Genomic DNA, 25,372 nt, shown 5'->3' with positions numbered 1-25,372 from the left:
TTCTTTGTCACACACAAAGGAGGAAGTGGAGCGTGAGAGGTGTTCACACCATTAACGCCTTTGCCCAGGGGGCTGCGTCTCATCGGTCTATTCAGGGTTTGACAACTCCCAGTCCTGTCCAAAGCACAGAGAGAGAGGCGTTTTGGTGTTACTGTGTCCATGCTGAGAATACATCTTTAATGTCAGAAATAACACAACCCTGCATGTAATATGTGACACAAAACCACCTGAGAGTTTGATATTTGGCATGTTATCTGAAAATAAGAGGCTGCTATTTGGATCTTCATTGTTTTTGTAAACATTATTCTACTTTATATGGCATCCTTGGAAAACAAATCCATATTATCGCAGTCCAGCTGTGGTAAAGGTGTATTTCAATTACTTTGTGATTACACAACAGTGGGGTGTTATTAAGCCTTTGTCTTGACTTTGTACTTTGTGAAAAAGGAGATGTCATATTTGTATAATTGATTGTTTTGCTGTTGCAGGTGAGACACAAAAATAGAGGTAAATAGCGGTAAGAGAGGAAATAGCAGCACGGAGGAGATGACCTGACGTTGTGGGATCATGTATTAACCTCCAAGCAGTAATTAAAATTTCAACCAAGGCACACAGGCACAATGAAAGGCTGTATTAACTCTTCTGTACCAGCAGGAGGTAGTAAAGTCAAGGCTAACTCAAGCTGAGCTTCTTTCAACCCAAATGAGAACGTTGATGAACCCGGAAGAGATAGGAATACTTTACTTGGCTAAAGGCCCACAAATAGTTGCTCTGTGTTCAGTCTTTTCATTGTAGCATATGTAGAATGTACTTCACTGGGAGGTCACTGGGTTACACAATAATACCCACACAATTATTTGATCCATATTAACATTTTTATTTCTTTGGTATAATTTCTTTCACACTAGTTACATATATACATGTATTACAATGGTCCATTTTCACAACCAAGGAGTAATTTTCCAATATTTGGCACATACGGACTGGCAACAAACTCAGCTTTAAACTTGTCGAAACAAAAAACAGTTGTTTAGTTTCTCAGCACTGGTGTAGTATGAGGGTGCGTGTTGCATCCATGAGGATGCAGGTTTGACAGAGTGAGATGATGTTGCAACTGGATGTGCAAGCCTGTTTGGGCTTGTATTTGCTTTTGCTTTAGGTCACTCCTGTAATGCACATCCCTGAGCACCTAAACAGCACTGGCTCACTTGTGATAACATGGAGGCACTTTATAGATTTTGATCATTGCCACACAGTTTTCAAAAACATAAATTTGAACTTGACAAATCTTCTGACTGGTCTGCAGCCTTGCTACCGAATGCCTACTGAGCCCTTTGAAGACTGCAGCAGTTGTGCAACATCTGTAATGTACCTTATTACATTCATTCAGCAAAAAATGTGCTGACAAAAGTGCATATTTACAGAGTGCTTAAAGGTCCAGAAAAAAAGTAGAATCTTTGCAGAGCATCACAGACAAGGTTAAAAGGCGAAACACATAGGCAGATTGGCATATACAACATGTGTAGTTTAAGGCCTGCTTACAGATTTCATAAAGGTACATGATGTGATAGAGTTTCAGCCAGTGAAGTACCAGTGTGGAGACATTTACAGCAATTCTACCTTCCTTAATAAGGAGGCTATAAAAAAAGACCTAGATATTCTTCATTTCTACGGTGGTCAACAATAGTCTTTATTTTAAACGCTCTAATATGTAAAAAAAATATTCAAAAACGGTAGTTGTTTAGTTTATCCTTCCTGTCCTACTCATTTGGTCAGATTATGATAAGATATCTACTTTCACTGTGTCTGAATTCTTCACACCACATACTGGTGTATGTCAAATGTCAGCTGAATAAGTATATGAGAAATATAAGATTGCATACAGTGGTAACAAACCAATAAAAACGTAATATGTTGCGCCTTGTCACTTCCATAGCCTCTACCTGGTCAGAGCACATTTTCTGAAGCGTATGACAGAAAACCAAGCGGAGGAACTTAAATCCACAGGAGCAAATTGTTGACATTAAGTCTTCTTAATTTATTTTGATGTAAAAAAGCAAATTGTAGCTTTGAATGTCTTTTATTTTGCTAACAGAAGTTTATCCATTTTCCAGACACACAGCAAAGGCAAAGTATAGTATTCAGGGATCCATCGCAACTCATATTGTTTCCTTTAAAGTGTCCTTTAGGATCCACTATGTTGGGATTGTCTGTTAGTACCTCCAGCGTCACATCTCAAAGTGACGGTAGATGCTCTCCACGTAGCTCAGGACCCTTTGCCAGTCAGGACCTCCTGCTCTCAGCATCTCTTCTACTGTCTGTGGAACAAAGATTTTCAAATACGTTTATAAGTAAAAAAATAAAAAAATAAAAAAAAAATCAACCTTGCGTCTGTCATAATTAAGTCAGATGTAGTCTATATCCTCGACCTTCCACTTCCGGGATTGCCCAGTTAGCGCTGGAAAATCCGCCGCATGTCCTTAATTTCAGCTGGATTTCCGTTACCTAACGCTTCCTTTGTGTTGGAATTTTAAACTCTGGTCTCTTTATGAGGACTATGGTTAACTGCTCCTCAGATCTCTGGAGGGTAAATCCAGACAGCTAGCTAGACTATCTGTCCAATCTGAGTTTTCTGTTGCACGACTCAACTTTTGAACGTACACACGTTCCACCAAAAGAAGTTCCATCCCGAGGCTATTTCGCAGCCGCAACGGGGCTCCGTGCAGCGCTTATTGCCGCCCATGACGATTGTGATTGGTTTAAAGAAATGCCAATAAACCAGAGCACGTTTTTCTCCCATCCCGGAGTGCTGTTGGGACTAGCCAGACCTTCCTCCGCCGCGCAGGTGGAGGAAGGTCTGGCAAAGTGAGACTAAGTCAGATGAGACTTGTGTGTAAAATGATTTGTTTTATTTATAAGAGACACCAAGGCTTACCAGGGTTTGTGCAATCCCAACAGTCTCTCCTGTTTTGAATGCCAGACTCAGATTCTCCCGCTACAAAGAAAAGAATGAATTGATAAGTTGAACACCATAAATAACTTGGTCACATCCATTAGGTACAGAGGAACAGTTCCTACCTTGTTCTCTGGAGTGAGAGAGGTGTAAGGGATGTGTGAGGGGAGGTAGGTGTGGTAGACGGCACAGAAGGCGAGACCGTCGGCCCAGCTGCTGCTGAAGTTGGTAATGTCGATATTCTGTAGGGAGACAAAAGACAGGAAAGATTATGGTACCACAAGAGAACCAATGGGCAAACCTGCAATAGTCAAACTGAAACTCCAGTGGCAAGTAACTATTTGAAGTAGTTTTTTTTCACAGAAGACATTTTGACATGTCACAATAGGAAAAGCACAGGTGTAAATAATACAATTAATGATGGCTGAATTCCATTTAGCTGCTTCAGTTTCAGGGTCCTGATATTGCTCACTGTCACGGCTTACTGGGACACTTGCATAGAACAGTTATTAGTAATCCCTTATTCACTTTAACCAAGCATAATTTGCCACAACCTCTGGTACACAATGATCTTGTTGCTGTGAAAAAGCAAACAAAAACCAAAACATGTAAAGTACAAATAAATCATGCCCAGGATCACCTCGTAGCCTTGTGTTTGGCTCTGACACCAACGGAGCAGCGAGTTTCTCTTGGAGCCACCATGGCGACGCAGCAGCAGGTTGAAACCATCCTGGGACCTGACAACAACAAGATACAAGGATTCATATTTTTTGGTTTGAACACTGCAGGAGTTATTATCAGTTGGGCATCGTAAAAAATCTTGTCACATAGTTGACTCTGTTATTGAAAGGAAAACCTAATTAACACATTGATTCGAGTAAGAAAGGTGTTTTGGCCCAAATATCGAGCTTTAGGAGTTCACCAGAAAAATGTCCCAGAGTCAAAACAAGTAATTAGATTTACACAGGATGTAGCAATTGGGCTGGTTTGTCAGTGTGTGTGTGTGTGTGTGTGTGGGTGTGTGTGTGTGTGTGTGTGTGTGTGTGTGTGTGTAGACTCACTTGGAAAGAGGCAGCTCAGTGAGAGCAGAGTTGTACTTGTTTAGAGACTCCTCACGTTTTCCTTTAAAGACAAGCAACCATAATTCATTACCCGGCAGCCCGCTGTCATTATGAACACTCCAAGCAGTGCTGGAAAGAGAGGTTTAGCTACACCACTCTTGACATGCTGACATTAACTTTTACATGTTTAAAGTAACATTCATTGACTTTTTGCCACTAGGTGGCAGCAGAACAAGCTGTTACTTTGACATTCACTGTATAAAGTAGCAAACAATTGCTCATTTACACATCCATAAACACAGAGCAACATTAGCATTCACTTGGAGTTGAATTAATGCATTTCCTTCCTCATAAAACATTAGCTGATTTCTTGAATATATTAAATCCTTTATGATTTACATTCATGTTTACTTGCTAGCAGTCTTCTTCTTCACTGCCTTTGTTGGCACATAGCTACACACTGGTGTGGTAGCGCCATCAATTGTCATTCTTGCACGTCCTCATGCAGATGTACAGTACAATACAAACAACCAACTTGTAAAAACATTGCTCCATAGCCCTGCTAATGAACAAATAACTCCACAGGGTACCTTAAACAATTTCAGGATAAAATTGGCACACCCACCCACCCCCGCCCCCACACACCCACCCACCACACCCACCCCCACACACACACACACACACACACACACACACCTTTGTCAGTGCTTGACCTGCTGTCTTGCCAATCCAGACTTCTTCGGCCTTTTAGTTGCCCCACATTCTTTAAAAACAGACAAGATTCATTATTAAAGTTCAGTCAGAATCATTACATGAACAGCGGAATGTGAATTAAGTACGTGTGCATTTCCTGGCAAACAACCAAGCTCTAATGAAGGATTTTCCTAAAGATAAAGTATCTCACCTTGTTTACAGGTCCAACTGTTGAGGCAGTATTGGACTGGGAAGTTCCATTCTGCATGGTGAGGGAGCCTGAGGAAGCAGGTAATCTGGACAAGCTTCTGCAACATTAGGGATAATAACAATAGTTAGGAGAACATACCTGATACACCAAATCAACCATTTTGGGTGGCATTTTTACAGGACAGCTGTTCCGCAGGGTTCCAGCTGTAAATTAAGATGCTGAAACTGTCCTCAAGTGGCCCTGTGAAGGCCTGTGGGGTGAGGGCAACACATTCAAAAGAAAGCACAATCCTGACCGAATTTGGTGATTGTTATCCATTTGTGACTGCTATGTCAGAGACAAAGAATGTGGAAGACAAAAAAGGATTTTGGCTTTGTTTTGAAATATCTGACTGTCTGAACACATTAAAGTGCCACCTACACAAAATGATGCTTTAGTAATGTGTTGCAGAAATACTATTCGTTGTTCTGTATTCCCAAAGAACACAAGCCAAACTGTTTCTCACCTTGACCTCTCTGTGGTTACCGTCTTTCGTGTTTCGCTGGATCGCACCTCCTCTCCACTCCTATCCTCATTGGTCACATTTCTCAGGTAACGCTTAGCCACGCCTTTACAGTCTAGTTTGGCCTCCTCGCTGACAACATTCTTCCTCAATTCATTCTGACTCCTACTCTCCATCCCTTCTCGCCCCAACCTGTACACTCCTCTCTCCCTGCCTCTGTGGGTCCCTTCTCCATTGGGCCGCTCTGGTTCCTGACATGGAGCTTGGGTGAGAGTAGCCAGTCTCTGCCTGCTCTCCTTTAACTCCCCTCTCAGGGTTACCAGTTGCATATCAGCCTCCTTCTGTCTCTGCTGGGAAGCAGCCAGCTCCCTCTCCACATCCTTGTGCGCCGTTCGGAGCACAGTCAGCTCTTCTTCTGCTTCGGCTCTCAAACGGTCCGCCACTGACACCGCCACCTGTAGGTCAGCCTGGAACTGCAGCCATTCCCCACGCTCCGTCTGGATTGGTGTGGATGTGAAGAACAGTGTTATTCCAGTTGATTGATTATGCTTTATATGAACACAGACTGATATTTGTGGTTGTTAAAAGATAAGGTAGATGGAAGCACACAATTAGCCTTAACACATACACTCATATGGTCTTCTGAATATTTTGTCTTTCATTTCAAAAAGTCTGCCTGAAAAAAAATTCACTATTACAAACGCTCTGTCGGACATCTTTTGTTATTTAAATTTACGTCTGGTTCCAGATCAATAAAACCTGCAGCTTGTGTTTTCATCACAGTACAAAACAGGCAAATCACACTGCTACACTCAGACAAGTATTATTGTTCTGAACATTTTTTTACAATAATTTAATACAAAGCATACAAATGATTAAAACTGGTGTTTTAAAACCCAGAATGGAATGACTGCCAACAACAAACATAGCTGAACCATCATCAGACAATGACTATAATCAAAAAATGAACATTCAAATACCCATTTGGCCCTCATTAGGAGACTACAGGTTAAACTGAACTGAGTGGCAAGCATCAGCAAGCAGAGAGGACTGGAGCTGGCAAGTCAACTCTAATGAGGCATAACTGAATTGTGAGCCAAATGGTTTTGCTCATGTCTAAAAAAAAAAAAAAATCAAGAGGAATTTCTTAGAAAATAGGACCCTTTACAAGTTTGGACAAAAACAGATCTAAGCAACATTTTTGGAAGGACGGCCAAGGTTGCATTGTGAAACTGCCTTCTGTGTCACAAACACTGTGGCTGTAGCTCAAAAAGTTTTTTTTCTAATAATGGTTAGATGTATACACAGTATCAGTTTCACATCTTTGAGGATGAGTGATGTAGAAAAAGTTTCCAGTTTTCTTTTCTTTATGCCCCAGACATCAAAAGACGCACCCAGAACCAATGAAGCCAGATGGTAAACGATACCGGGACATTAAAAAACATTAAGCAACCATCATCATAAAAGGAGCGAGAGGGAATGAGAGAGAAGGTAAAGTAGAGACAATAAAAGAGGTTAAAATCATGCAGAGATTTAATACTGACTGTAGAACAATGCAAGCCAGTAAGATGTGAGGGAGTGCTGAGGAGCGGAGGGGTTTGGGAAGGTTAGTAATTAGATGAAGAATGAATGGAGATGTGGAGGAGGAGGCAATGTCTGAGCCAAGTCTCTCCCTCATCTGACCAGTGACTCAAGACCACAGCTGGACCCGATTACACTGAATGCACACACACACACACACACACACACACACACACACACACACACACACACACACACACACACACACACAATCTTCTCTCGCACACATACACCTCACCTATTATTTTACCTTACCACATTGTTAAGTTTTCTCACACATCTACACATTCAGGGGTATTTTAGAGCACATTCACCCTGGAAATTTGTCAAATGAAAAGTAGGATAGTGGTCTTTGTTTGGAGAAGTTCTATATTTAGTAATACTAAAACACCCACTTGGACTTGATCTTGTCTTCACAGAGCATTTGTTATCTGGACGTGGACACTCCAACTGGAGCATGTCTGTTTAAGGAAACCGGAAGGGGCCCTCCTTAAGTTTACACTGAGATAAGTGTGTGGATTGTCAGTCTTACGACCCACACTCGTATTCCCTCAAGAGCTGGCATAATGCCCTACTGCAAGACCAGATGTGGAATCCAGCGCACACCCACTTGTCTATACTCTTGATGCACATCGGAGTTCCTGACAATTCCTGGAAAGGGTCCAGCACACTTGGAGATTGTGACAGTGTGTGTGTGTGTGTGTGTTCCAACCATCTGTCCCTAGTTCACCTCCACACCCAGTCTAATACATACTTAGGGAAACATGCAAACTCTGTAATGGCTCCTCTCTCCACAGCCTGTGGTGTGTATTCAAAAAAAGTGGTTGAATACACCATTAATATTAAGGGTCATTTCATTCTCTCTACAGCAGTCACACACACACAAAATGAGCAAAATCCCCCCAACTGACACTTGAAAATAGCTTGGAAGTGCCTACAAGTTGCATATTTAAATGTCCACAGACATCAAAGAAAAGGGTCTCAAGTCACTGTAATTTACTCGGCCCTGCAAATTCAACACAACATGCACACAGGCCCCCTCCTCCAATCGTCCCAAACATACTAAATCTTCATTCTACATGTGAACAGCCTCCGCGAACCTCCAGATAAAGGGCCTTTTTGAGTCTGGGTTGCAGAAGCAGCCTAGCGATGAAAAGAGAGCAGAGGGAACCTGGAGATCATTCCTGGAAATCTCCAGCAGCGTTCACCTGGAACTGATTCCAAAGCAGTGCTTTGAGATCGACTAAACCTCCAGGAGGGAGGGAACACAAATCTGACCACACACACACACACACACACACACACACACACACACAGTTAAGACAATTGAAGACTGGTGGTGCACATAAGCACAGACAGATGGTACGTCGGATAATATCCTTAGTAGTTCGCTGCACATTGGGTAATCATGTGTTTTCAGAATTCAGTACTACAGTACATCGGAAATACATTATGACTGTGGTTGACAGAGGAAGATAGAACATTTGGGAATGCAGGGATGAAGACAGATGAAAGTGTGGAGGAGAGGCTTAGCTGACAGAACGTGACTGGAAGAATAATGGCTACTTAAATTACACAAAAAAAAGGTTTAAAAAAAAAAACGAGGAGGTCAGAACTAAAGACAAAAGGCTTTAGCAACTTGGGGTCAGATGAAAAGATGGATGGAAGTGAAAGAGCATACTAGGAGGCAAGGTTGCCAGATAGAGCAGAGCAGTGGTGGGGAGAAGACAGAGAGAGAAAGGAAGGGAAGAGATAGAGAGGAGCAATGCAGCAAAAGTTGGAGTAATTGGTTTGAGTTCTTGTGCTCAGGGAGGAGCGGTCAGCTCTCTGATGAAGAAAGAATGAGGAAAGGAACAAAAGGCAAAGAGGCACAGCAAAGGAAGGAGGAGGGAGGCTTCCATACAAAGCTAAAAAAACCAATTGCACGAGCCAAGACTTTCAATGCATCTGTACATGAGTCTTCTGTCTCACGTGGAGCACACACACAAAAACACATGGCCAGTCAGTATCTGCAAGCTGTAGCCCCACACACACACACACAGCACAAGACAAAACAAGTTGTGTCTCCTGAACAGCCGAATGTGAACCCCCTCCTCCGCACTGCACTCCCAGTCTCTGGCTTGCCACAAAAAGGCTCCCAGGGCAGCAGAACAGACTGAGAGGGTTCATAGAGTTGAGCTTTGCAAGCTTATATTGCCCTAGCGAGGGCCCATGTAAACACAGTGTTGAACTGCCCCAATTTCTAATACATGGCTACTTCTCAGTGGTATATCACAGTCTCTCTGAGGTTTGGCTGGCCTGTGCAAGGCTTATATTTCCAGGTCCTTTACAGGGATGTTGGAAAGTGGAGGAGAGAGGAAGAAAAGACAGGAGAGAGCAGGGATTGAATATCAAGTAGAGAAAGAGGTGACAAAGAAGTGTGGCGTAGAATACTACATGATTGCCATGTAAGTGGGGACAGTCACAAGGGGAAGAAAAGAGGAGAAAAGAGATGGAGTTTGAGGGAGGCATGCTGTAGACCATATTCCAGCTGTTATAATTTGTGGCAGATCCAGAGGAAGCTGGGAGGCCCTGGCTACAATCCTCATAAGGGAGGGTCAGGAATTGGAACGAACGACTGACAGGAAATTACCGCAGCATATCACCATCCTCATAAGAGCATGGAACGCCCGAGGAATAGGACTGAAGAATGCTTGCAGAATTTATATTTTTATTGTGCATGGTTTATCTTTAACTTTGGGTTTGGAACCTAACAGTGTAGTCAATCCAAATCCAACCGCTGGTCAACTGGCCTACTGGACAAGCATCTTCTGCTGGGGTCCGAGGAAGAGAAATAAATGTGTGTGATGGACACTTTACTTCTTAATTAAAAATAAAATGTAACAATGCAGGCAAAAGGTGTCCTGCCAACAGTGGAGATTTATGTTCTTCTTTCAAAAAGGAGCCATAACCATATGCAACTATCTCTGATCAACTCTACAAGTATGAGCTACAAAAAACTTTGACAGAAGATGATCTCAAAGATGTTCCTCTTTTGGGCCTCTGAAGAGAAGCAGAGGACAGGAAGACCTCCATTAGCAAAGCTGCAGCTCCCAGCGGGGCCCAGTCCAAGGCCTATTGTGATAGGGGGGGGTTGACAGGGTGTGTTTTGGTGTTATCTCCTGGATGAAAGGTCACAAGCACTATTCTGACTTATGTATAATTGGAGTGAGTGACTTCCTGTTTACATTTCTATACTTATCCACCGTTGTCTTTCAAGTGTGTTGGCAAAAAAAAAGTTGTCTTCATGTTTGGAAAAAAGGACTTAAGATAGCAGAAGGTACATTTTAGTGGGAAATGCAAGACAAGCTTTGATATGAAAACTCAAAAATTACATCCACTAGAAGACTGAGGTATTTTCTCTGTCAATATTGTCCCCAATTGACTATTCACAAAGCCCTGCTCCTCTTAGTTACCATTATTATGTCTGTAAAGACACCATCTTCAAAAATTATAGTAATAATATAAAACCCCTTTAATGTTTTCAGCTGACTCGTTTTAAAATGAGAACCCTGTAAAAGGGGTCTTAAAAAAGCACTTGGTGGCTACATACATCATAGTAGTAGTGGTAGTAAGCTACCTAGCCGACATGCTAACCTTTGCAGTTTACATTAGAGCAGATAAACACAGTTTAATCCATGCCTTACACTTTTTCTCTTGTAGTTTTAGCTTTGGAATGGCTGGAAAAGAAGAAAACACATTCCAAACTGTTTATATATGAAGTTTAGGTCTTAATACAGCTCCATGCACACTGCTTCAAGGTAGAGACATCCAAAACTGGACAAGCATAGCGGGCCTACATACAATTGCTAAGATAAGAGATTGGACAATCGCTGTTTGGGGAAGGGGTTTAGTGATTGGTCAATTCCCATTAGTATCACACTGAAAACACAGCCAAAAATTGGAGAAGAATAAACTGGCCAGAATATTTAAAAAAACAACAGCATCTCACCTGTAAAGTACTCTTCAAATTCTTCACTTCTGTCAGTAGATGCTTCAGTATCTCTGAGGGAAGGATACAGAAATGTCAGAAGACAACATCAAAAATGACAAGGAAATGTATTTTGCCATTCTTAAAACAGGGAAATGTTAGTCCCACAATGAAATGGCAAGCTTTTGTGCTCAAATAAAAATTCTGCAGACCTGAATATTATTTATCGGCAGAATATGAAGTATTTTGTTTACATCTTACCTGCTGTGTTTGTGGCCCCATCCAGACTGGCATTGATACCCAGTGTTGTACTAGACTCCTCCAGCAGCTTCTTCAGCTCCTCACCCAGGCTGCCCCCAGCCTCGTGAGCGGGCAGTAAAGACTGACTCAGACCACTATCCCTTTCTCTCCAGTTCTGCCCAGAAGAGCTGCCCACCACCACAGGTGAGGCACTCCATGATGAAGAGGGGCTCTTTGTGGGGCTGATGGCCACAGTCTGCTGCTGGGATCCCAGAGGCCGAGGGGTGGAGGTAGGGGGACCCCCATTCCTCCCAAAAGCGGCTTGCTCTTTACCCACAATACTTTGTGGCTTATTGTGCAGGGGGCTAACTCCAGGGCCAATGGTGGAGCTATTTGAACTGACTGGTGGATGAGGCCTCCAATCAGGAGGGGGACTGGAAGGGGTAGTGCTGGACTGTACTTTCTTCCCACTGGATGTTAGGACTGGGACTGGAGGTGGAGATGAAACCGGGGCTGCAGGGGAAGGTTGAGGTGAGGTATGGGGTAGGAGTTGGGGGACATCGGGCATTAAAGGAGGCCCATCACTCTGTGGAGAAGCAGGAGGAGTGTGGAAACTATCCCCATGGGCCCCTAAAGAAGAGCAACAATTGAGTTCAGATGAAATAATAACAATAACAAATCAAATAACTAATATATATTGTCCGCTATAATGTTTTTCTAGAAGAAAAGTGCAATTACGTCAGTAAAATTACACCTACTCTTTCTCCCTTGTACTTCACTTATGTCCACTCAAAATGCATGGGGACTGGAGGTGATAACTTTCCACAACACACTTAAGTGCAAGTGGCATACTGGACTGTGATTGACTTCCAAACCAGTCCAAACTGAGATTTAAGATGAAGATGAGCACAGAGAAACTTTCCTCTTTCAGCAGATGAATCAAAAAACAGCTTCCTAGTGTCAAACGCTGCACATACATCATTTTGCTCAGAGAAGGCCAAACATTCAAGTGAAGCAACAATTAAATAAACATATTTTAAAAGGATTGGGGCTTCAAAGTTATGAATAATTGTGAGAGACAGATTGAAAGAACTGACTGAGAAACTGACTCATGGACAGACTGAAGGAAACAGTTTAGTGGTCACTAGTCTAGCATGTTGACACAAAAAAAAAAAAAAAAAAAAAAAAAAAAACACCATTCAGGGAGGTGACCAGACCAGAAAATATCCAGGCAATGCCCCTGAAGATGAATGCTTTAATACAGACATTCCTCTTGAGCTGCTCATCCACAATGTTGTGTGACACTCATTCTCCAAATTCAGGACCAAATGTTTCCTATACATAGACCAATTTGCAGCAGTCAGGCACACATACATATCTTAACTTGACACAATAGCAATTAAAGCTGCAAGCAGCGATGACGGGCCCTCGCCCCTTGCCCAGGGGGTTACCGGCGGACGCAATATCACATGTAGACCACACATTCTAAGTTTCATGTAAATTGGAATACTTTTAGACAAACGATAGGTTCCTTCGCACTTTCGTGCTCTGGCCCTAACTAGAACTGCAAGCAGTTATGACGGGGTCCAAGCCTCCCGGCGCCAGGCGCCAGTCGCCCCGACGACCCGGGGAGCGTGTGAAAGTGGAACCCAAAGCGTTAACGGTTGGGAGGCAAACGTCAGGAAATATTAAGAGGTGTGAGCCGCAAGGTCTGCCATTGCAAATATCCCAGAGCCCTAAAGGATTTTTGACAACCTCTGGTCCATCTGGTTTTATTTTCTATAAAAAACATCAAACCCTGTTGTCCACAGTCAATCTATGAACATCATTTTTTTTCAGGAAAAACTGGGCTATTAGAATATTTGTGCTGCAGTGAGGTAACTTGAATGTTAAAAAGGTTGTAGGCCCATAAAGACAAATAAATAAATAGAACGGAACATGAATCTCACAGATATATATTGATATCACACACACATCAATGCCACACAAACATTTGTGTTGTCTAAAACAGTTCTATATATTTGGAGTCATCCAGTGCAAAAATAAACATATTGAACATTATAACTCATGTAAAGGACAAACTATTTACATTTCTTACATACAATGTATCAATCTTGGATGTAACAGTATGGATTAATGGCACAAAGACCCCAAAAAACTCTGGACTTCTAGGCTGGATACAAAACCTTCTGTAAGGGCTAGGAAGACAACAAAGACATCAGCAGAACGCGGCGACTGTTCGCTTTTAGCTCCAAAAGACTGAGTTTCTACTAGTTATAATTATAAAGTTATTAAGTTATGAATCAGAAGTGACGTTTGGCGTCGTATATGACCTATATGCTCGACCTCAGAAGAGGTAAAATGGCCCAAACTGGTCTACGTTGACTATAGCACCCCCTATTAGCCGATCTTTACTAAATTTGGTAGAGAGCCTCAGAGCGGCATGCCGAACAAGCATCACAAGTTTCGTGTTGATAGCCTTTACTCTGGCAGAGATATTGCAATTGCAAATTTCCCATTTAAATGCACTGAGTTATTGGCCAAAACAAATAAACGTTGATTATAGCGCCCCCTAATGACCGATCTTTGGCAGATTTGGTACAGAACATTGTAGTGAGATGTTGAACAATGATTTCAAGTACTTTGCTGATAACATTTAATTTGGCCGAGATATGATATGATGTGTGTGTGGTAGCTAGCTACGAAAATGAGTTTGGTCGTCAAATGCGCATACTTTAATGTAGCAATATTCTTTTGATAACTTTTGGTCAGGTCCATCTGGACATGCTATTTACCAGGTTTCGTGCAGATTGGTCAAATGGCCTAGGACAAGTTCGAAAAAGTTGGTTTTGCCCATTGCGCAATATTGCGAAAAAACTTCTTAGCGGAAATGGGCGCGGCCTATATCATGTGATTCAGCTTAATTCAAGGAACACGTGGCTGTAAGGCTTTCTAATGTGCGATGTGTAACGTGGGAGTTATAGGCAAAAACACGTTTGATGTCATTATAGCACCACCTAGTGGTCCACATGTGTATTTTTTGGTAGGTGAGGTCCAAGACCCATTGTACATGTACCCTGTAAATTTAAAGCTGTTCACATTAGTGTAAGTGGTGAATCCAAATGTGGGTTCCATAGGCCACGCCCACTTTGATCAATCAGTATCCCACTGTGGGGTTGGCCTCAGAAGTGGCCCTAGATGGTACCCATCAAATTTTGTAAAAATCGGATGAGCCGTTCATGAGGTATAAACTTTATGTACTTGTAGCGCCCCCTAGTGGCCAATTTTTGTAGAATGTGTGGGGCACCTCCAGAGGGTCATGGCAAACAAGAATCTTACGTTTTGCGTTGATAGCATTCATTTTGGTCGAGATATGGCAAAGTAGGTGTTTTCATACTTAACTACACAAATTTGTTTGTGCGTAATATGCGCATTTTTTATCCTATAAAAATTCTTTGGATAAGTTTTTGTCAGGTCGGTCGGGAGATGCTACGTGCCAAGTTTCGTGCAGATCGGTCGCACGGTCTAGGAGGAGTTCGGAAAAGTAGGTTGTCAATAAATCGCGATTTTTCACGCATAAAAGTCTAGGTGGAAATGGGCATGGCCTATATCACCAGATTCAGCTGGATCCAGGGAATGTGAAAATATATGGTTTTTGAATGTGCGATGTATGGTTTGGGAGTTCTAGGGCCAAAAGCGGGTTTTTTCTGCAATAGCGTCACCTAGTGGTGGATATGAGTTATTTTTTGAATCTTTGCAATTTTCACCAGTTGTGACATGTGTGCAAATTTTTGTGAGTTTTCGTGCATTCCAACCCCCTCAAAAATGCGATGAGGAATTGGTAAAAATAATAATAATCTGATCAAAAACAATAGGTCCTTGCAGTTTCACTGCTCGGGCCCTAATAACATAAGTGATTTTTACTTTTTTGACTCAGCGCTCCTTAACACATGCCACCAATAGTAACTTTAGAAGCTATGGGAACCACTGGGCATCATGTCTCCTTCTGTTCTCCTTTTCCTTGTTTGGACAAAAGCCTCACTGCCAGCAAAAAGAATGTGTTTTTTATTTCATAAATGATGTAAGGGCAGGAGTCGAACATTTACATAGTTAGACACCACCTGCTGTGAGGCCAAATCATTGGGAAAGAATGACAGGATTGTCTAATAACTTTCTCATGCCACCCCTGCTTTTTACTTCTTCATTCCAAGCCTTAATGTGCTAGTCCAACCATGCGCACGGATGGCAGATTTACTGAATGAGAGTGTGTGTACGTGCGTCCATTAAGGTGTGTGTGCGTCAGATACTATTAGGCTTCCTATGATTAATCCGCTGCCCTTGTGCTAAGCCGGGGAATTCTGCCGATTCATCACAGCTGGCGAACAGAACGAATCACATAGGGACGCGAGGAGAATGACCACTCACTGTGCATCACACAGGAGGGCTGCCAAGATTCCTGTTGCCGCTCAACACACACACACACACACACACACACACACACACACACACACACACTTTCCGCTTGCTTCTCCTTTTGTTGCCTTCTATTTCCTGATTACTCCTTATCCACCCCTCTTTCATACAGTCTCCTCACTATTCCTGTATTTATCTTTTTTTCCACTGTACCATCCTCTTTCTACTACATACAGTTCAAACTCATTAATGTGTGACTGTGTGTGTTTTTGTATGATGACCTACCTGAGGGTCCATGGCCGTCCTTGCTGGAAAAGTTACCCATACTGCAGTAATGGGGTTTGGGCCACTGATAGGGCCCTGCAGGTGCTTGTTGCTCTTTCACTCAGCCCTGACTAAAGTGGCACTGTAGAGGTGACACACACACACACACACACACACACACACACACACACACACACACACACACACACACACACACACACACACGATGATAGATGAAATCATGCAGTTTTATGCAATGTTATCCAGCTGAGAAATAATTCGGTGCCTGCAGCTCTGAACAGAACCAACCTTAATTTTTAAAATCAAGTTTAAAATGCAGATGGAGGTTACATTTAAGTCCACATGTTACAAACATAGCTGTAAATACATCTGAATGAATATAAACTGTACACGAGAAATGCGTCAAAACCATCACATAGCCTACTCACGGAACAATACAACTACCTGTTGGTCCAAAAACAAATGTGATAAAACGTAACATAATTTTGTTCTAACGCCATTGACTTTAACGCGCCATCAAAGCTTTTACATAGAAACTCGAATAAAGTGTGCCTCCAAGAGAAACGTGTTCAGAAAAGTAACCTAACTTTTCGCCCACTACGTTGAAGGCGATACATTTCATTTGGAGAGCAATACAAAGTGGATACAAACCCTTGAAAGCAGACAAATAATTCCCAAATCCTTTTGTTCGGGGTCTAAACTCTTCTTCTCCACGCGTTGCTTCTTTCAGCACAACTCAACCAAGCACACTGCCCTGGTGTGTCCTCGTGGAGGAGAAGGAATGGCAAATAGACTGCAGAATCCTTAGAATAAAGTGTAATCCTTTTAGCAGCATTTTGCTGCTAGAAACATCTTAATAAGAAAACAAAACGCGATTTAAATCCGCACATCGAACCAAAGAGCGAAAAATTAAACTCTGGACATCGATGACCGATGGCGCCGATAACCCCTTGATGTGCCCACTGGAGGGCACTGTTAGGCCGCGGTATAAGGACCTGTTGCCGCTGGGATGTGGTGGCCCTTCCTCACTTACCTCTTGACTTATACAGTATGAAGCTGGCTCTCACAGGCTAATGGCCCACTGACCTACTGTACCAGACAGCTCCAGGGTGAAAATTTCTATTGGACCTTTTCTTATACCAGCGTTAAATGTATTCAAACTTCCACAGTGTGTTTGGCTTCTACATCAAACAGATTATGTGAATTTAAAGGTGCTGATAATAGTTTTAGTGCAACATCTGCATGTGTGTGAGTGATTTAAACTAAGGCAGTATGCTCATACATGATTACTATTTATTAGTGCATCAGTGCAACTATTGGATTGGCATAAATCTGAAGCATAACTAATTAAAAAAAACACTAAAGGTTGATATAATTAATTTCCATATAAGCCCTGACCTGCTGTTCCTCTGTTAAATTACAGAGTTAAGTGAAAGTCAACACTTGCATATTTCATTAGATATTACTCATTATACAAATAGTACATTCACTAAAATACTAAGTACATTCACCCAACTCTCTTTTCTCCATTTCCATTTAAAAAGGTTTTTACATCTGTTTTTTAAGACTCTAATAGATTGGAGTATCATGTAATGTGTGGGGCCAAATCATTTAGATTTAGATCCAAAGAAGAACCATATCTATGAATTCGGACTAACTTTTGATTATGCGTCGTATTGTATCAATGCTGGTGTTTAGTAAGCTGAAACATTTGTTAACAGTGTGCTTAAATGGGCTCTTTTCTTGTAATCAAAAATGTAACGCATTGTCTTATTTTGTACAATCTGTAAGCGGGCCTATTTGCCGCTCACTAATGTGTAGCCTTTAATTGTGACTCCATTGTAGGTGACATTATGAAGTCTTGTTGGAGCAAGTTTCATGTTTGACACAAATAAAATAGATGAATAAACAATGGTACATATTTGTACATTGTCTACTTTATGCAGTCTAAAGCATCAATATCAGTATCCGCAACTGCACTTTGGATAAACAATCGCTTTTAGGGAATAATGTGAAACTCAAGACATGTTCAACCCTTCCCAATTTATTAACATACCATATCTTCCATATTGGAGATTCTAAAGTTTTAGATAATGTAGCTCACAATATGGTCATTAGGATTGTTAATTCTCCATGTACAATGGAGCATGGCCCATCATGGGTAACCTGTGACCTACAGTATACTGGAAGTGTGGGTATCTGAATTCTAAACGACTGAATAATTCAGCTATTAAGAGTTGAAAAACCAGCATCTAATATTTTTAAGCCTAATTACAGCATAACAGCATGAATTGCACATGGACTAAAAACATATTTATTTCTTGGTACAAAAAGCACAACTTCATCAAACAACACTGTACAAAAACAATCTGACCCACAGGTGGGACTAAGTGCAACAGTAGAGCAGCATGTTTGCCAAATGCTTTTATTTCATCAATGTCTTCCAACATCTTTTCATGAATTATTAATTATATTGCTAACAGAAGAAATCTCTCCTTTAATGAGCACAGCTGAAGTCGAGTTTGTGGAGCTTTACAGAATGATGTGAATGAGCACTGATGTACAACAAGCTAACAGATGAATACTGTGCTTTCAAACATTCCCTGTATTTTATTCCAACAACAAACATGTTTCCAGATATTCATTTTTGTGAGTGCAGTGTCTTGGCAGTTCTCCTTCATAAACTGCACAATGCTGCAGTGAGGAGACAAGCTCTCTCTCACTCTCTGATTGAGATCAATAGGTTTCCACAGTGCTCTGTGCTCACTGTGCACCACTGCAGTATAGCGAGAATCCATCAAAAGCAGCCAGGTGCATTACAAAACCTCCAGCCCCCACTCTCATTGGTTTCACACTCATGGAAGTGCAATGCCTGAAAATGACTATAAAACGCAGGTCGCACCAGCGTGACAGATACTTTCAGACTTAGATTTCAGAACAGGTGAAGTTATACGTGTATCTGAATCTTCACATTTAAAAGTCCCAATTTACTCTCTAATCTTCCTTTAGGCTTATATGGTAATACAGAGTATCCTGTTGTTTTCACAATCCAATTATGAAATTGATTATGGGTGTCAGTCTCTATCCAGAGCAAGGCAAACAATTCTTTGTTCAGTGTCTGATGCCAGTTGGAGCCATTGGCCCCCTCTGCTGAGTGGATTATGAACATTTTGTGACCTACTGCGCTAGTGTTCTGGAGGGCGTACTATTCGGGCAACTAGCCGCTGGTCCAATTTGGCAGACGGACAAGGGTGGCTCTTAAACAATGAGGAAATTGATTACAAGGTCTGGCTGACCTCTAAGTGATGAAAAACTCAATTTTCTCACCATCCTCATTCTTCACAGCTTTCCAGAGTACTAAGGAACTTCCTCCTCCTCCTGTCCCCATGCTTGTGGAGAAATAAAACTGCATTTTTATGGCTTGGTACCATCACACCACAATATGTGAAAAACAAAACTCTATATTCAGTAGATTTTCAATAAAATAAAAAAATAAGAGGCAGTAAAGATAAAGACAGTATGACCCTGTGCTATCCATAGTAAGGCACAGCACGCATTCTCAACCACGCTCAGTGTCTCGCCGAATTTCAAGTCCCTTTTCACTGCTGCATTTTTGTGTCAACACAAAAGGAAACACCAATCCTATAATGAATAAATCCATGTATGGCAGTGGGACAAATGGTGGACACTGCAGGGGGAATGGCACAAAGTTGGAATGCACAGGGACTGCCTGCCTCTCACGGGTCCTTGTCTCTAATACCAGATTAGGGTAAGTTGTATGTTGCCAGGAATGATTTTTCCACCTGGGTTAATCCGCACAAAGGACACAGGCTTTTCCAGGAGGACTCACCCTTCTACCTTGCCCGCCTGCCACCCGCAGTGTCTCAGTCAAGGGAAATTAGGATTCATAATCCAGCAAGGTGTATTTGTGTTGTTTATGTGACTTGGGTTGTGATATCAAATGTACTTAACTTTCTTCTATTTAAAGAAGTGGTTTCAATCCATAAAAGTGCCCTGCCACTGAGCTATTCTATCACCACCTTGACCAAACCCTTGGAGAATTTAACTTTTCTGAGCCCAGGTAGCACCAGTCACTGTTTCAGCCACAAAGCCAACCTGTGTCTTTCTCCATCGTCTCTTGATTGACAGCCGGTGACCAGACGGCGCCAGCAAACGCCAAGGCTTGTTGATGGATGGCACCTGCAACTCCTCAGAGGCAATCAATTATTGAAGTCATGGGCAGGGATGGGGTGCTCAAGCACTTACACATGGCTGTCTGCCTGGGGAGGGAAGGGGAGGGGACAGGGAGAGAGTTGCCAACCATCTGTGTACAGAGGGACACTGCCAAGCGTCAGTCCCTTTACGCCAGGCCTCAAAAAGACACACAATGTCTCCAAATTAAACACGTTAACTCCTTCAAGCTACATTCAAAAGTATAGGGGAAGTTCCAGCATCATTACGTACTCATCCATTTCATTCATATTGCTTTGTGCCCTCTCAGTGCATGACATACTCTATTTGTTAGTAATTGATACAATCCAATAGTATTCCACACTAATAATCTAATTTCAGCTATTTTTATATGTGTTGCACTAGTTACAGAATTCATTATTACTATAAGACATCTAATTCCCTGCGAACATAAAGGTTGAGGTCAGTCAAATATCCACACTTGCACATCATCAGAGAGCACATGGGCCACACTGGGGGCCAGCATAGCTACAATCTTAGTTGTGCATAAGTGTAGTTACTGGAGCTCAACCTACGTGATGGCCAATCTATACCCAACCTAGCATCAAAGGGTATTATTTCACAGGGACTGTCTGGCCCACAAAGGATGGAGGTGGGGTCTCCTGGCAAGCAACGGCCTGGCGATTAACATCCAGGAAGGGGGTCCTATGGGCCACTGTGCACACCATGCTGGCATCAGTGTGTGTGCCAACCCACTGCAGCACACGGGCGGAGGGCCGATGGTAGAGGGCCAACTGCCTGGAGCTGTAGCCACACAACCCGATCCCCACGGCTCCCAGCAGCATAGCCATGCCGGGCATGGTCCTCTCACCTGGAGGCGTCACAGCCACATTGTGGTAGGCCTGGGTCTGAAAGGGGAGATAAGTGGAGGGTGAAATGTAATCAGAGGAATGTTGGATTCCCTTGGTATTGTGTGAGTATTAAGGACAAGATCAAAGAAGTTCAGAAATGATAAAACTTCCTGGCAAACAATGACCAAAGAGATTTTTTAAAGTGCTAAGTTTATGCATGGATGCAGATCAATTTTAGGCCTATACAGCACGGGAGGACAACATGCCCAGCAGCCCCTTTTTCCAAACATTTGTTCACATCAAATAACAGAGCTACAATGTGCTCACCTCAGATCCCGCCTCATCTAGCTCTCCCAACAATCCCACAGAGATTAAAAACTCATCTTTTCTCATTTACCAAATCGCGGTCTGTCTCTTTTGACAAACAAAAGACTCATCTATTTTGTGACATGGGCAATTTCCTCAGTAGGCCCTTGACAATTATAAAAAGCATAGTGGAACAAATAATAGAAACATTATAGTTTCAAATGGAGCTGTGTCACAGACAGTTAAGACGCCTTTCATGGAGCTCATTCAACCGGTTCCTATTTCCATTTACAATGCAATGGACTGTCACAGGCTAGGATTTCTCCATTGTTTGTGATAAACGGCACCAAAAAGGTGATTGTGTTTTGTGAGCTAAAACAAAAGGCATACTGGAACAGAAGCCTGGAACAACCTCATATTTGTGGATGGTGCGTATATGATATAATAGTACTGTATTTCATCATCTTGTCAAAAAGATCTGTTGAGACAGTAGCACTTAGTGAAACCAACTTGCTGTGTGCATTATGAACGCCTATACGTACCCATAAAACTGGCACCTTGCAAACACTACATTAGATCAATGACTGCTCTCAGAACTGTCAAAGTTATTTCATCCGGCGCTTTCTTCTACTCCTTAAGGACCAGTAGAGACAGAGCATGCCAAGCACCGTGTAATCTAGACTTCAAATCCAAGACATTGAGAGGGCTTTCTGCCTTTTTGTTTTGAAGGTCTTAAATCAAAAGAAGTTGCATGATGCAGAAAAATTGCAATAAAGTGCAATCCACTTCTGCTTCTAAGATCATTGTCAAGCAACTTCCTATGACTCCGCACTTTATGTTCCTGCTATCCGGCAGGATAGACAGCTTTAGTGTCACTACGCATCTAAGAGTAAAAATCCCAGCACATCAAAATATTCTGTTGGTGGTTCCAGCTAGTATGACTCTAAATCTTGGGTTACACTTTACTTGAAGGTATCTACATAAGAGTGACATGACACTGTCATGGACGTCTCATAAACATTATAAACAAGTCATAAACGTTTATAACATAACACTTCTTTTAATAAGTGTCATTCGGTTTTTGTCTTGACAAGTTAGGGTTAGGGTTCATGTCATGACAGCGTCATGTGTTCATGACAGCGTCATGTCACTTTTATGTAGATACCTTCAATAAAGTGTTACCAAATCTTGTTCACCTTTATAACAAAGTAGCATCAAAGGATCCAAACCAGTGTCACTTTATTTTATGAATAAAATAATTAAACTCCTCAAAAGAACTGCTACACTGCTCACACTCACCTGCAGCAGCCTGATGTAGCCCGGAGTCAGTCTTGGGACCCTGAAAAACATTTTGGCGCGTTCCGTGATGGTCTACCTGTTAAATCAGGAATGAGTTCAGGGCCAGATAACACTTTTTCTCAAACTCCTTTTCCTGGACTCCCAGGACGGGAAACCCACTGACAGAGGGTCTGTCCGGGTGTGTGCTTGGACACTTCAACCTGTGCTCAGCTATCTGATGCAGGACAGCCTGCTCAGTCCTTATATTGTCTCCTTCCTGTGTTTACATAACAGGCAGTCTGCAGGTGGTGTGTCTAAGGGGATTACAGGAACTGGCACACAGAGATAAAGAAGTCTGTGTAAACAGAAGGAAGGTTGAACGGAGTGAAGGGCTGGGTGATACTCAAATATCACAGTATATACCAACTTATAGTTGAGTCATATTGAAATTAATGACGCTAAGGGAACTGTAAATAAAAACAAAAAAGTTATTAGGTTGTATTTTGGTTTACATGTATGCAGAGTTTTGTCTAATGCATACATTTGCCACATTGAGATGAATGTCAATAAATAAAATCATCTTAATAATAATGCAATTTCCTTATGTCTGTTTGAAGGGCATTTGACATCAAAACAAAGTGAAAAATGATGAATGAGGTGTTAACTAATTCAGGTACAGTGCATTACAGTATATCAAGAGTAACTTATTTCTGACTTCAGCAGTTCCTTTAATAGCTTTATACAAAAGGCCCAAGTCATTTGAAGTCAGAGCCACTGGAACCCGTTTGAATCTGCCAAGTGGGTTGATTTGGATGTTCTTCTGTTGATGTTGAGAATGGCTTCTCCTGCCATGTCAGCATATTTCTTTAAGCTTTAATATCCTTCCTGGCCTGGGGGTCCTCGACTCAGAGTGAGGTCTTATAATGAGGTAGCTGTGCTGATAACGTCTCTCGCTGGACGAGAGGAATTCTCTCCAGTGAGGGCAGCCAACAATGACCTTATTCTCATCTCTGATAATAGGACCAAATTCTGCCTCCCAGCGCATGCATCAATGAATACACTCAAACTCTGGCATTAATACTGCAAAGTCATGATGCAACTGAAACTTGTGATGCTGACTGCCTTTTAAGCACAAAGAGAAACCATATAGCATTTAAAGTGTTATAGGAGAAAAACTAAAACAACTTCAATGCTAGAAAATATAAAACAGGCAAGGTAAAGCAAAAATATTAACAAGACCTAGCTGCACTGTCAGGCTGTTCTTAGGCACAGGGATGATTTGACCTAAAATCCATATTCACAATGACAAGTATGACATGATGATGTTTAGCAGGTATACTATTTACCATGTTTACCATCTTGGTTTGGTGTGTTAACACTTGCTAATTATGAAAGTGGTAAAAGTGAACCACAACAAAAAGTTGCGGGCCAGACAGCGAAACAAAGAGCTGCAGAGCTGCAATCTGCAGAACTGCAGATTCAGGTGACAATTTTCTGTAGGATAATTCCTAAAAGCAAACCTTTACATTGTCATTTGATACCTTGTTATTATAAAAAATATTGATTATAGCCACTTTGAGGGATAACCAAAGTTATTCATCTTGCATAAATTGCAATGTAAATGGCAATCATCAAATAGCTGTTAGTTGTGAATAGTTGAGATATTTCAGTCTGGACCTAAGTGGTGGATCAAACAACAGACAGATCGACATCCCAGAGACAGCCAAACCGCTTGCATGGCTAAAAAAAAGTGCATTAAAACCACTAATGATCACCTTCATATTTATGTTATATAAGCATGTCAGGCAATGTGGTCTTTGCCCTTATTGTCTCGACTGGCTAATGTCTGCAGAATGAGCCCCTAAGCTCCCATCAGACAGCACCTGGAGCGTCCATCCATGAAAAGAGGCCACAGATGGCGGCCCTCATGCTAACTGTTCACCACTGTAATCACACGCACCCACACACACCCACCCACACCCACACACACACACACACACACACACACACACACACACAGAGAGAGAGAGGGAGGGAGGGAGAGGGAGAGGGAGAGGGAGGGAGAGAGAGAGAGAGAGAGAGAGAGAGAGAGAGAGAGAGAGCTGTGTGTTACAGTGTAACCTGCTGGTGTCTACTGGGGCATCCCAGTTCTGGACAGTTCCTCTCGAGCTGGTACGTGACAGACAACTGTCACTCAGGTAATCACAATGGCACTGTCCAGCTGAGATAATTCTCTGCCCTTTCCTTGAACTCATGCCCTGGCATTGAGTCATGGGCACATGTATTAAAATAGATTATCTGAGATGTAGACAGCGATGGTGATGCAGAAGGTTAAGCCACTGACTCCTCGGGTGGTACTGGCTCCCAATGTCCGTCAACAACATATTGTGTTGCTATATTGAGCATATAGATAGATAAGGGCAACAAAGTGGATGTGAGGATCAAGTAATGGTATCATCAGTATTGCCTCCCTGAAGACATTAAGTAACCCAGTGCAGTTAGGTGAAACAGCTAATTTAAAAAAAAGGCATGTGGAATAGCAACGCAAGTCGGAAATTGATTTGTGGTGAGTGTACTGTGGATAATTGAGGAGCTATTAGGTTAACTGGCTGGGTTTAAATGCCAAAACATCTGCAAAGACATACTGTCAGATGTCAGCTCCGGCAGAGCTGGCATTTGCTTCTCTGGCAATTAGAAGGTTAGGTGAGGAGGACGGACGCTATGTTAATACCAGTTAAATGTTAGATTAATATACAACTTTAACAAACAGAGAGGTAATTAACAGCTCGGTCGATAATGATAACTTCAAGCTTACAATATTCAAGGTGGGAAGACGG

General features: G+C 42.0%; 2 protein-coding genes and 1 long non-coding RNA gene across 3 annotated transcripts; 1 reads left to right on the top strand and 2 right to left on the bottom strand.

Annotated features, from left to right (window-relative positions):
• Positions 1-857: 857 nt before the first annotated feature.
• On the bottom strand, positions 858-17,236 carry si:ch211-195o20.7 (cytospin-A). The gene is made up of 12 exons (XM_031288675.2): positions 16,561-17,236; positions 15,910-16,030; positions 11,233-11,841; positions 10,993-11,045; positions 5,424-5,917; positions 4,919-5,015; positions 4,711-4,777; positions 4,015-4,075; positions 3,594-3,690; positions 3,079-3,195; positions 2,936-2,995; positions 858-2,318 (listed from the first exon to the last, which is right to left on the bottom strand). The coding sequence occupies exons 2-12, from the start codon at positions 15,947-15,949 to the stop codon at positions 2,229-2,231; spliced, it is 1,785 nt and encodes a 594-aa protein (XP_031144535.1). The 5' UTR covers positions 15,950-16,030; positions 16,561-17,236; the 3' UTR covers positions 858-2,228.
• On the top strand, positions 10,529-25,257 carry LOC116042497. Its single transcript, XR_004103239.2, has 3 exons — positions 10,529-10,602; positions 23,931-23,938; positions 25,247-25,257. It is a non-coding gene; the product is annotated as an uncharacterized LOC116042497 (long non-coding RNA).
• zgc:193593 (uncharacterized protein LOC564090 homolog) lies at positions 18,210-22,819 on the bottom strand. The gene is made up of 2 exons (XM_035994831.1): positions 22,557-22,819; positions 18,210-21,008 (listed from the first exon to the last, which is right to left on the bottom strand). Exons 1-2 carry the CDS (start codon positions 22,605-22,607, stop codon positions 20,715-20,717), a joined length of 345 nt encoding a protein of 114 aa, XP_035850724.1. The 5' UTR covers positions 22,608-22,819; the 3' UTR covers positions 18,210-20,714.
• Positions 25,258-25,372: the final 115 nt, after the last annotated feature.

The sequence above is a fragment of the Sander lucioperca genome, chromosome 18 (assembly GCF_008315115.2).
Source record: "Sander lucioperca isolate FBNREF2018 chromosome 18, SLUC_FBN_1.2, whole genome shotgun sequence".
NCBI classification, from domain to species: Eukaryota; Metazoa; Chordata; class Actinopteri; order Perciformes; family Percidae; genus Sander; species Sander lucioperca.
The sequence above is the reverse complement of the archived record's forward strand: the minus strand, read 5'-3'. Positions and strand labels throughout refer to the sequence as shown.

Bases quoted from the DNA above. Each gene is read 5' to 3' on its own strand.
- si:ch211-195o20.7 (XM_031288675.2), bottom strand. From the start codon at position 15,949: ATGGGTAACTTTTCCAGCAAGGACGGCCATGGACCCTCAG. The intron at 4,076-4,710 runs GTGTGTGTGTGT...TTGTCTTTAAAG, and splicing joins CAGGTCAAGCACTGACAAAG to GAAAACGTGAGGAGTCTCTA. The intron at 3,691-4,014 runs GTGAGTCTACAC...TGTTGTTGTCAG, and splicing joins ACTGAGCTGCCTCTTTCCAA to GTCCCAGGATGGTTTCAACC.
- zgc:193593 (XM_035994831.1), bottom strand. From the start codon at position 22,607: ATGTTTTTCAGGGTCCCAAGACTGACTCCGGGCTACATCAGGCTGCTG. The intron at 21,009-22,556 runs GTGAGTGTGAGC...CTCCCCTTTCAG, and splicing joins GCTACATCAGGCTGCTGCAG to ACCCAGGCCTACCACAATGT.